General features: G+C 41.1%; 1 protein-coding gene across 1 annotated transcript in view; it reads left to right on the top strand.

Moving 5' to 3' along the window:
* Nucleotides 1-12,860, top strand: part of shank1 (SH3 and multiple ankyrin repeat domains 1) — a 100,910-nt gene that overhangs the window by 24,690 nt on the left and 63,360 nt on the right. Inside the window, exon 2 of the mRNA XM_086290012.1 lies at nt 5,202-5,756. Coding sequence (XP_086146138.1) covers nt 5,253-5,756 — 504 coding nt within the window. The 5' untranslated portion in view covers nt 5,202-5,252. The remainder of the gene's footprint in view (nt 1-5,201; nt 5,757-12,860) is intronic.

Genomic DNA, 12,860 nt, shown 5'->3' on the forward strand with positions numbered 1-12,860 from the left:
GTTACGAGCAGATGTGGCTATAGCAACCACTTGCTAACTGACCACCAAGCAATAGCAAAAGTTGAAAATATGTTGAACATATGTGCCACAAACTGGAAATGGAGTCTTTTTGATCTATCTGTTGATAGATCTGTTCAAATATTTAACTTGAAAGCGAAACAAATGACTTATCTGTCAGGCTTAGTTGTGATTTATGATTATTTTGCGAGCATATGCACAGTGTCGGAAACAAAAGTCTAGTTTTCTTTTCCACGATGTGTACAGTAAGCGTTTTTGCAGTACAAAATATTCACAAACATGAGCAGGTGACTAAAATTGAAGTCGCGGTGACCCTTTGAGTTGCTCTTATGGATTGGCAGGATTTACATTTGCACTTTTCTCTCCGTCTCCTGTTTCTTCATTCCTATCTCTCACACCTCGCTGCTTCCCTGTACATATTTGCTTAATCAGCAGTATGCAAAATTATGGATTGTTCACTTCCATTTATTACCATATCTTCTGGAGGTACTTACTGTATCTCTGATTGGTCAGCTTTCTGATGAAACTTCAGAAGGCGGCCTGTTCTCTTTCCTTCTCTCTCTTTGCCCTTGTGTCTTTTTTGTTTGTCAGTTTCCTTTAAAAGAAAATTGCTTCCAATCCTGCTTCTCCATCTCAGCCATCGTCTCTGTATGCTTAGTCAGATTACTGATGTTTCTATAGAGGCCTCATGAATTTGTTGACATTTATGGGAGTTTTAACCTTTTCCTGAAATTTTAAAATGCAATATTTGCAAGTTAATACTCTATATATTTACTTGACCCAAGTGCACTTAGGCACTTCTCTATCCACTACATTTATCTTATGATTGTGTTTACTGTTTACTGCAGTAGAAAAAAGATTTTGTTTTGATTTATTATTTGCTTATAAAGTCCACAATCTATGTATCAAATAGTGACTGTATACCCGGTCTTTTAATTAAAGCTACTCTTGTGTCCAAAAATAAGAAATAATGCAAAGTAAAACAACAAAATTAACAAAATTCTTCTTGCATGTGACCCTCAAATCTTTGTTAGTTTAAAAAAAAAAAACTGAATCAAGAAGAAAGAACAAATTAAGCAAAAAATAACCAGAATTTCGTTTCTTTAAATGCTTGGTCTTGAAACCATATCTTTTCATCATAAATGATAGAGTACAATACAGCAGCCCTTGTAATCTTTGACCCTTTCTCCTCTACACTGCAAAGCTAATAGTCTCACATCAAGAAGGTCCTGGGTTCACCTCCATCAGCCAGCTGGGGACCTTCTGTGTTTGCATGCTGTCTCTCTGTATGTTTGGGTTCTCTCCGGGTACTCCTATTCCTCCCACTTAGAGAATAGAATAGGAAAGAAGAGTCTTTTATTATGATTGTACATGTACAATGAAATTATGGGTGCTCCATGCCAAGTGTGCAGGAGTAAAATATAAATAGTAAGAGAGCAGGAATCAATAGCAAACAGAAGAGATGTATACAATCCAGAGGAATATACACAAAAAAAGAGAAAGGCACACATTGGGCAAAGGAAGTGAGTAGAAACTGCCACCTAACAAGACATTGCAGCTAACATGAAAGCTATTCTGAAGGCTAGCTGTAACAGCAACTTACAAATGCAGTGGGTTTATACTCTGTGTGCGTCATTTTCAAATTAATGTCAGCTCTGATAACAGCTCTTAGCGTTTTGTTTTACCTTCAAATGAGATATGCTGTAAGCTGTGCCTAATTACCAAAGCAAGAGAACAAAAGCCTGGCCATTAAAACCAAGTTTGCTAGGGCTGATCAACCATTTGTACTCAGGGGCATGAGTATGAGTGAGCACTAAATTATACGCCAAACACTGTGGTTTGATAAATCGTTTATGTTACACAGAATTGCTGACAACTTGAGATTTTTCCTTTAATTTAGTCAATTTGTTGTTTCCATGTTCAGTTATGATCAGTCACCTAGACGTGTTTCTGCAGAAACTCTTACAAAAAACTCAGTAAGACACATTTTTGAAATGCTACTTCTGCGTTAATGTTAATGATAAAATGCTAATTATAAAATAATTGATTTGACATTTCTTTGGTACGTTTGTGGTGGTGGTGGTGGTGGTGGGGGGGTGGGGGGTTGTGCTCTACAGTTTGCTGCACAAGCCCTTTTTTTCCTGACTGTGAGCAGAAGTTCAGACAGAAATGTTTTCAGCCAGTCAGTAGTTGTCACAACCAGCTCTGCATTGACTGAGTTTGTTTGTGTGTGTGAGAAGTGAGAAGAAAATGAAAGGACACAGAAGGCTGACATAGAATAGCATCTCAAGGCAGACACAAAGTATCAAAACAGTGAGCCGTTTAGCCTCAAATTAAGGTTTTAGATCATGTTTTTTTGTTGGACTCTGGTATTTTTGTATTTTTTATAAGTTTCATTTATTTCAGCTATTCAGATCGATGTGTATTTTCTACACTCGCATTAAATAAATCAAGGCAACTCTTTGAGCTGGTTATATTAAAGAAAGGTGCTTCTATTTTTCAGGAATTTCAGACTTTATACCAATCCAAATGGCATCTTAAGGTGATTATGCTTTGCCACATGAATAGCCCTGTCATCCACTCCTGTCTTCGCTGTTTCATTTCCGTGTAGATTTGTTTTATTCGACCCTTTTGTTTCTCTTCGAGCTGGACAGATGGTAGTTTTAACTCTCGCTCCCACGAGGAAAGCCAAAGCCTCAACGTTACAAGTCTGACACATTTTTTCAATCCACAACATGACTCAGAGTCCCCCTGAGTCTCTCGGCAGCCTCGTGACACATGCACATAGACACACACACACATAGACACACACACACACACACCACATAAGTCCATTTAAATTGTAAATTTCCCTTATTATATGGGCTTTACATTCATTCAAGTCAAATCAAAACCAACTTAATACTTGATGCTGCATACTTTTTTAGATCAGCTGTGAGAAAGGCATTAACATCTGCATGTAAAGATTTGCAAAATGACTGGTAATTAGAGCTACTTGAGGAAATTTGTGTAATTGCTTACAAATGGGATGATAAATGAGATGTTTCCTTGCTTTCTCCTGCATCTCTCTCTGGCATCTCTCTCCGTTGACTCGTCTATCCTCGCGTGTAAACCCGAGCGGTGTCTTCCTCGCCGTTTGTTATTCAGCTGTTTGGGTCTGTGTGGAGCTGTCCAGAATGTAGTGGTGCTGAAAATCCTGAAAACAGTGCACAGAGCCAAGCGGAGTCCTTCAGGGACAGATCTGTTATCTTGCTCACTGGCGCTCTGAAGTGGCTTCTCAGCTCTCTCAGGGGTGATGGCAAGAGCACGAGTGTATGGTTTTTCTGTTATATGAAGTGCTATAGTCCTTTACAAGTGTCTGCACTGCAGATGTGCATCGACACATTGTCTGCTATGTAGGGTTAGATTTGGCTGTGTTGGTTTATTGATGATTATTACAGGGAAGGATAAAACGTATGAAATAAAAATCAAAACAGCCATGCAGCTGGTATGAACATCCCACAGTTTTTTTCTTTATTCTCTCCTTGAAATAAGGGAACACAGTGAGCCTCGGCACAGAACAAGCAGCCAGTCTGTCCCTGATGATTCAGTAGAGGCAGAAAACGCCACACAGAACATGGTCCTGTCCAAAAAAGCTCCATCAAAATTGTGAGAACTCACCAATGGAAAAGTCTATCCTAGATATTTCCCCCAGCTTTGAGGCACTGATTGACCAAAAACTGTCATTTAGTTTAATCCTGCCTAAAAGAAAGTGTAAGAACAATATTTGTATAGCCCAAGACAAAGGTTTTGGCAGTAAAAACTAATTTTTGTGTTTCATTAACTTTTTCACTTCTGGTTTTATTCAGATTGCTTTCAACATGTTTCTACAATATACTGACTTTAATTTGCAGATAAATCAAACTTATGCAAAGAGTATTTACGGTGTTATCATTAGTGATAGTTCAAGCTTCTGGGTCAAATCCTGAGATGCCTTTGAGCAAGTTGATCTCAATTTGTTGGTTTCAGCCTGTCCACCTGCTTTTTTGAGGCTTGACTGTAGATTCTCAATTGGATTAAGATCTGGGAATATTCCTGGCCATGGATCCAAAGTATTAAATTTAGTAAACTCCAAGCCATTCAGTTATCACTTTTGCCATTTAACATCATTACAGGAAAAAATGCACAGTTGGCACAAAATTGCTCCAGGATCACTGGAAGAAGTTGGTACAGATATTTTTACTGTAGGAGGATTTTTGTATCAAAAGTTTGAAACAATCTCTTTGAAATGTGCTGAAAGAAGTCTTAGGGAATTTCGTAGGCCTAACAGATTCTGCACACCTGAGCAAAGTAGCAATAATAAAAGTGATTTACACGTACATATGTGTTGTATTTGTAATTGAATAAAAACCATATAAAAAACACCTGACAGAAAAAACCCCGCTGGGAAACACTAGGAAGTAGACTGGAGCAGGATAAATGACTATCTTGCAAAGAATGAAGGAAACAGAGGAGGTGAACACTTGAGGGTGTGAAGCTAACCAAGGCAGGAAGTAAAAGAGTAGAAAGTTCAGTATAAAACACAACAACCAAAACAAAATAGGGAGCGACTATGAGTGATTCAGACATACAGAGGGATAAACAGACCAGAACAGAAAAAACATGGGGGGAAAGCAAACACTCAGAAACACGAGGAAGGAAATACCAAAGAAAAAACAGGAACTAAAACTCAGGCTACCTGCAGCAGCCTTTATCTGCTGATCTTCGAGGGTTTCACCAGGTTCACTTGGGGACCAGCTGATCTCTGACTGTGTCCACCTTGTATATGTAGTACAAGTTGTCTCAGTGGTAACTCCTTAAGAGTCTATGTCAGTACAGAAGCACTTAGTGGTACAGTTCTATTTATCAGAGTCAAATACCAGCATGTAATGGAGACGGAAAGCTTCCAAAAGTTCAGACTTGTATTGAGTTTAATGTCTGTCGAGAGTCGGGGAGCTGAAAATTAACATCACAAGTGGCTTCAATTATAGATGAGGTGTGAATAGTATGTCATCATGTGTTCAGGGTTAGAAGTACTGCATGTCTGTTACCATAGCGACCACATTATTTTAGAGTGATGCTGTGTAGATGCTCTACTTAAAAACTTTTTCTTCTGCAGTTTGTTCCTGATCATGTCCTCTCCTCCTTTCTTTTTCACCTTGCAGTGTATCTCTGGGAATGATGGTGTTGCCACTTTTGTCGCCCTCTCTGTCGCCATGACGATGCCATTTAGCCCCCTGTCCAGCGACGAGGAGCAACAAAGGATGCTGGGAAACAGTCGACATCTCTATCCTGGGGCAGAGGACGAGGAAGAGGAGGAGGAAGAGGAGGAAGAGGAAATGGAGGAAGATGAACGCGATGATGAAGGGGAAGAGGAGGAGAATGGCGAGCTAGAGGGGGAGGAGGAAGACGACGAGGAGGAGATGGTGGAGGAGGTCAGGCGTGGAGGCCTCTCACGGGGCGGCAGAGGCGAGGGACACAGGCAGTCAGGTAAAATGGCCGGACGTCCCACAGGGGACAGGCAGGTCCGACCGGGGAATCCTGGAAACCCCTATTCGTCTAACCCCGGACCCACACACCAACAGCAGGCCAATCAGATACAGCAGCAGCAGCAGCAGCAGAGGAGGCTGAAGGAACACAGCGCCAGCTCGTTGCCATCTGAGGACGCCCACATTGCCATGATGGTGTTTCGCATTGGCATCCCAGACATAAAGCAAACGGTGAGTGCTGTCTGCACACAGCAACAATCACTGACAAGTTTATAAACAGCCTGAAGTCCACCTGCTGTTCCAACAGTTTCAACACCCAAGAATCAAGATTCATTCAGTTATGAATCATGCAACACAAGGTTTCTTTTTTAAATATAATATCAGAAAATGAAAAATAATAACTGTCTTAATATTGTGTGTATGGAGAAAACATCTTTAGTTTTAGTCTTTTTCAGTTTGATCATAACCATCATGGGGAGGCTTTGGGATGTGTACGTAATACTTACATGTTAGCACTCTATATGTTCTGAACAGCTTAAATGCTCCTAAACACACACATTAAAAATACTAAAGCGGAATAGTTTTAAACAATAAAAACAATTCCATCTAAGGAAACAACTAAAGCTGAACTGAATCCAAAGATCCAAATCAAAAAGTTGTTAGATGTGTTTTTTTGTCCTGTCGCCCTCTCCTGTGATGGAGATGGCTGCCCTGACCTGAGCCTGGTACTGCCAGAGGTTTCTTCCTGTTAAAAGGAGGTTTTTCCTTCCCACTGTCGCCAAGTGCTTGGTCATACTGGGTCATCTGATAGTTGGGGTTTTCTCTGAATTAATGGTGGATCTTTACCTTACAATATTAAACGCTTTGATGTGACTGTTGTTGTGATTTTGCGCTATATAATTAAAATTGAATTGAATTGTACTGATGAGGATTGTCAGTGTTCTGGGGAGTTTATTCACCTGCTGCAGAAGCTTCTGGTACCAGTTTATGATGTTTCCAGTTGCATATAATCATACTTACTCTGTCCAATTGCTGTTTGGTCAGATGCCTCCTATTTGGTAACTTTATGCATAAAGTGTCTTTTGACATCTTTGACATCATGATGCACTTATTTAGTTTTACAGACCTACAAAGTCTGCATTTGGAGGGTGACAGCTAGTTTACACTTATTGTTTCCCTCACGAGCGGCAGCATGAAAAGTGCCATTATAACTGCCGGTACAGTTTGATATCATTTATTTATGCTGCTGGGTTGAAGACACAATGACACAAGTGGGCAATTTTATTGACATATTACTACAGGAACTCAGAGATTCTTAAATTATACAGTATGGCCTTAGATAATACATGCTGCAACAGCTTGAGAAGATGAGAATTTTTAGAGAAAACCTTGACAAAAAACTCCATGATCACTTTGCATCTTGCCACGACTGCTTGTGCTGATATTCCAGCACAACAACTACAGCGAGTCCAACCTGGAGTCTTCAGTTCAGGTTAGATTTCCAACGTAAACAGCACAGTTTTGCCTAAATCTTCCCAGTTTTTGGACGTGACAGCCTACTAACTAATCACTACACTCTTACACTCCTTAACACACCACAACTCCATGCTTTAATGAAGAACTTGAACACAACTGATCCACGAAAGCTGCACTGAAAACCTGCAAGATTTTACATTCTTTAAATGAGAATCAGTGTGGCATGATTTAGAAAACATAAGCAGACAACTGAAGAAAAAAAAAATCACCAATTTGGTGCCTGCTTTTATAAAAGAGCTGTAAAAAACGCAGCTGCTTTCAGTGACCAGAGACATAGATAGTACAGTTGAGCGAAAGATCTGTGAAGAAATAAAAATTTTCAAGGTGTGAAAACAAGGAAGCCTTCGTGACACCTTCAAAGAAATACACGTCGCCTCAGGTTTACTGTGGAACATCTATGCCTCTGTACTGACTCCTTGGTGTTAGGTAGGAGGGAGCCGTGTTCAGCATTGTTGCCCTGGGGCCAGTCGTTTCTTAATCCGTCCACGAATGTATGACAGTACATGCGGCCAGTTCAGTCTAAATGGACAATGTGCAGTGTGGGAGAGTATAATTCTCTCTTTCTTTCTTGCTGTCTCACTGCATCCACAGTGAACAACCAAGAGAAGCGCAAACACTTTCAGCAAAGTGGCTCTCTGAGAGAGAGAGAAAGAGAGGGACTTTCAAGGTGACCCAACTCCCGAGAAAAGACGAAGAGAGCGAGAGGCAGAGCCAAAATGCACACAAAAGCAATTAGGATGAGAGTATGTGGACAAGAATTAGATTTTGCAAAGCAGGAAAGGATTCAGCCAAACTGAGTGAAGCTAAAGTGGAGAGAGAAGTTACGGGGGGGCCCTAGCTTAATGTTACCAAAGAGATTTTAAATGGTGCAATAAAGCATGGTGTGAAAAGCCCTTTTAGGTGTGACTGATTTTAAGAGGGCTGTCAGAATCACGATAGACCAATCTGCCATCGCTCTGCATTTCCCCGGATGCGGTCTTACATCACATCAGTGCAACACAAGTGTGTCTAAATTGGCTTTACGGGTTGGAGATGGAGCTGCCTCCGTGTACAGTACTTTACTTTAACCACTCACAAAAATCAGGCAGAAATCGGTGCCAGGCATTTTTCAGCCTTTTCCCCCCACTTGAATCTCAGTGATGAGCGATCTGTTAAAATTAAACTCACTGATAATTGAGGAAATCATTGTGGATGCATCTTTGCTCATGTCCAGATTAAAGTCGCTAACGGTGCGATCGTGGTTCAAGAGTTGGGAGTTCGCCTTATAATAGGAAGGTTGCTGGTTCGAGCCCCGGCTTGGACAGTCTCGATCGTTGTGTCCTTGGGCAAGACGCTTCACCCGTTGCCTACTGGTGGTGGTCAGAGGGCCCGGTGGCGCCAGTGTCCGGCAGCCTGGCCTCTGTCAGTGTGCCCCAGGGTGGCTGTGGCTACAATGTAGCTTTCCATCACCTGTGTGTGGATGACTGGTTGTGTAAAGCGCTTTGGGGTCCTTAGCGACTAGAAAAGCGCTATACAAATACAGGCCATTTACCATTACCATTTACTATCTGTCCCCGTTTCTTTATTCGGTTATGTGATCTTGGCCTCTGTCATGTATTTATTGGTTGCTTTATACACCAACAGCAAGAATATGACTCCAAACGTGTGGATGGCTGTCCATATTTTGTATTTACCATCCCAGAGCGCTATAAATGCTTCGCTCATGCCTTCTTCCTCCCTCTTGCTGCTGTGTGATTTATTATTGATCTGTGCATGGGTGTTTTCAGCTGTGTTTTTGCTGTGTGTATCTGTGTGCATGCATGTGTTTGTGTCTGCGTGATTTGGTATTTTTTAAATTAGACCGTAAATAATTCACTTCTCCCTGTTTATTCTAACAACAGAATCAAAGTTTTACTGTAAAAATATGAATAAATGAAAAGGGTTTTGGGGGAAGATGCTCATTTATGCTTGGGGGCAAAACCTCAGAAATTTACTAGACAGTTCCATAAAGACAGAAAATGGCACTGATGCAAAAAGAGAGAGGGGTAAAAAGATGGAGACAGAGTAGATGAAAGTACAAAGAAGATAGAGGCAAAGGTAAATGGGGGGAAATGGGAGTAGATCAAAGTGGAATGAAGCTGTGAGATAGGTAGATGTAGGAGTTAGAGAGGGGTTGAGATTGATAAAGTGAAGCAGACAGAAGTAAATAAAGGTGAAATGAAAATAGCTCTACAGAAAGGAGGTGGTTGCAGGTTCATGTTGACCTTTAGCTAACATTATGCCATTTTTTATGTTGATTTTTCTGTATCTTTACATCTGAACATTTAAGATTCACTTCAATCTGAAATAACTTGTTACTGCAGCCACCTTAAAAACTGTGATTGCAATACTAAAAAGTATTAGCATTAGCATCGCATTAATCAGCTACACTTTAAGTGGAGCTCTTCTGCTTTTCTTTATGTTCCATCACATATGCTGCTCCATTAGTGGATGCCCATATTAAACCTGCCCAGAATATCAATCAGATCGCAGCATGTGCAGGGAATTCATATGAGCTGAAAACCCTGGCTTCGGTCTGATCTAAACACTCAGTTTTTCTACTCTTGGCTCTGCATGATGTCATTGAGAGTGGAAATTTATAATACAGCCGAGACAATCCAACAGCTCCGGGCGTGAGCACAGAAGCGCCACCTGTTATACGTCTCTGTAGGTTCTCCTCCATTAGAAATCAACTTGACTTTTCCTTAGATTCATGAAGAAATTTCATGACTCATCCAAAAGGCTTCAGGGTGGGTCTTCAACTCTCAGGTACTCCAAGAGGTTAAATACCCAAGATTCCCCATCATTGTCTAGCACTGAAGAAGCTTCACAATCCCAACGTCTTCATAATCCCCCAAAGAAGTCGAGTTACATTCGGCTCCAGCACTTAAACCCCCCACCTGCTGTTCTGACACTCTGTTTGTGAGAGGTAGCCAATCAGAAGGAAGCTAAAACAGGCTGTTTCAAACAGAGGATGACGTGACGGGTTCCACCAAAGCTCATTTAAGCTAAATACGGAGCAATTTGAAGTCCAAGTACAAGAATAAGAAGCTGGAAATGAGCATAAAGATTTGCTTTTAATGTGTAACATTTCTCAGTTTTTAAAAAAAAAATGTCTTTACCAAGGAGAGAGCTGAGGTAGAGGAATGCAGTCAGTGACAGTTTTTTCTGTCTTTTGTGAAACTAGGTGGGCAAGTAGGAAATGAGCAAATCAGGAATCAAATATAATCAAATAATATTTGACATGGATCAAAAACACTTAAAAACACTGAGATAGGCGGGTACTATCGGAGAACTCCTCCACAGAAGAACTTTCAAATATTTTTTTGAGAAAAACAACAAAAATGAAGCCTGTTTGAGTTCAGTCTTTTAATAGGAAAGATTTTTATGCCTCTTCATGTCACAGCGGGACTGAACGGACTCACGCGCAGGCTCTAGGTCTTGAAAGCACAAGAGTCTTTATTATGATACGTCAGGTGATTATTTACAAAAGTGAGGGGAAAGCCGGGCTCCGGGGGTCCACACACGAACGGGAAAGACGCCGATAGTCACACACACACACACTCCGTCCACTCCTCACGCTCCTCTTCACACTCCAATCACTCGGGTAACACAGGGGTTGGTCCAGGGAATCTGTACACAGAGACACGAAGGGATTGTAAGGCAAATCGCTGTGAAAACACTCTAGAAGTAATTGAGCTGGGGTTACACTGACGAGGGTCGGCAACGGTCCAGCGACGAGAAACACAGAGCTGCCATCTTATAAAGGAGCTGGAACACTCATGATGAGCCGCAGGTGCGTGATTGCGACCCGGTGCGTGGGCCAAGGGCAGGAGCCCACAGGTGAGCTCCGCCCAGGCAGAGGGAGAAGGGAAAGGGGGAAGGGAGAGAGCAGGAACAAAAAAGAATGTAAAAACATATGTAGCCATACTGAGCCGACCGGGTAGGCACAGGGACCCTGACACTTCAGATCTTTTCTTTTTGTGCGGGTGGTGCAAAGGATTACACAAAATAAATAATAAATAAATATATGTCTTTAAAGCAATTAGATGCTGAATTGCTTTTGCAATCAGCAAATTACACAGACCTAAAAACAATTCTAAAAGGCTTGTAATCGCATTCATTAACTTGTTTTGAAATATTTGTCTAAGTGTGCACTCTTTTAATGTCTTCTTCAGTTATTTAAAGCCCCTTTGATCTCTTCCATTTTTTGTGCTCTATTTCTGAGCTGATTCTAAAGATAAACTCACACTTGCAGATAAACATTAACATAAGAAAGAGCTGAAACATAACCTCATCGACTTCCTGCCGAGGTGTACTGACTGAGTGCATATTGTCTTACTCCTCAAGGTCATGAGCGTTAGAACCCAGCGGCATCTCTCTGACATTTACTGTGTCATATTCTTGCACTCTTCCTGTCCTGTCTCAGCCTCCTTGGGTCATTGTTTAACTCCCTTTCTCAATCTCAGACTGTACTTTCAGAATGAAAACATCTGAAGTCCACAGTTATCCCTCTTGGTCAATCTCTTGCTCTTTAATGGAAAATGGCCTGCATTTGTATAGCGCTTTTCTAGTCCCTAAGGACCCCAAAGCGCTTCACACTACATTCAGTCATTCACCCATTCACACACACATTCACACACTGGCGATGGCAAGCTACATTGTAGCCACAGCTGCCCTGGGGCGCACTGACAGAGGCGAGGCTGCCGGACACTGGCGCCACCGGGCCCTTTATCCTCCTCCACCTCCTCTGTCCTGTCACTGATGTGAAGTATCATTCCTTCCCCCTCCCACCTTCACCCACTGCTTTAGCTCTGTTCTACACTTCGGCTAATTCCTCCTAAATAAGCCCTAATTGCATTTTAATTGTATTATAATGAATCAAGGGACTGACCGTAGTATGCAAATGGTAAGGTTATTAATTGAGGGAGGAGGATATGGAGTGATGGAAGAGCATCTACATGCAGTAATGCACAGGACACAGATAAATACACACAGACACTGGTAATTATTTTGCCTTTTTTTTTCTTTTTTTTGCAGAAAACCAGCTCTAATATTTAATGTGCACTAATCAGTGGTGTGCATCTAGGAAATGATGCATTAGATGCAGTTTAAATACAAATTGACCTACACCAATTGACTCTGACATGGCAATTTATATTATGATTTCATTGGAGCTGTTGCACAGCAGATTATATTTGTACAGTAGACAGGAAAAAATCAGCATGATCTTAAAATCTATTCTGGATCATAAGGAAATTTCTCAGTGTATCCACAAATACAAGCTATTGATGACATGAAGTATGCAGTAAAAGTTTGGACTGGCGGTTGTTCTGAGTGTTTTAAGCTTTGCTTTCTTTACGAGTGCTGAGATGCTGTGCATTTTTAGCACTCTTATAAGCACACTGTAATCCACATTGTGGGACATAAATAGAAACGGGCACGTTATCTAGATGCATGGCTCTTATTGGATTTGCTTTGGTGTTCTCTGAGCTGAGTTGACCAGGACATCATTTTATATTCCTTTCAGCTGGTTAGTGGACAAACTCAGTATTTTACAACCTGGGTTTGCCACTTATCTGTACTCAAATTTTAATAACTGTACAGTACTCTGCTTTGGTAACCATTGTCCATGATGTAAATATGTAAAAATTGTGTTTTTGTTCTGTGTCCTGTTCTGTTTGCATATTTGTTGTTGCTGCTGATACAACCAAATTTCCCCCTTGTGGGACAATTAAAGGATTCTTCTATTCTATTCTATTTACTGAGGCGACAGATCAA

Source organism: Aulonocara sp. 'chitande type north' Nkhata Bay, linkage group LG4 (assembly GCF_057382095.1).
Source record: "Aulonocara sp. 'chitande type north' Nkhata Bay isolate Kocher_YH1m ecotype deep benthic linkage group LG4, A_spYH_male_GT1.1, whole genome shotgun sequence".
Taxonomy (NCBI): domain Eukaryota; kingdom Metazoa; phylum Chordata; class Actinopteri; order Cichliformes; family Cichlidae; genus Aulonocara; species Aulonocara sp. 'chitande type north' Nkhata Bay.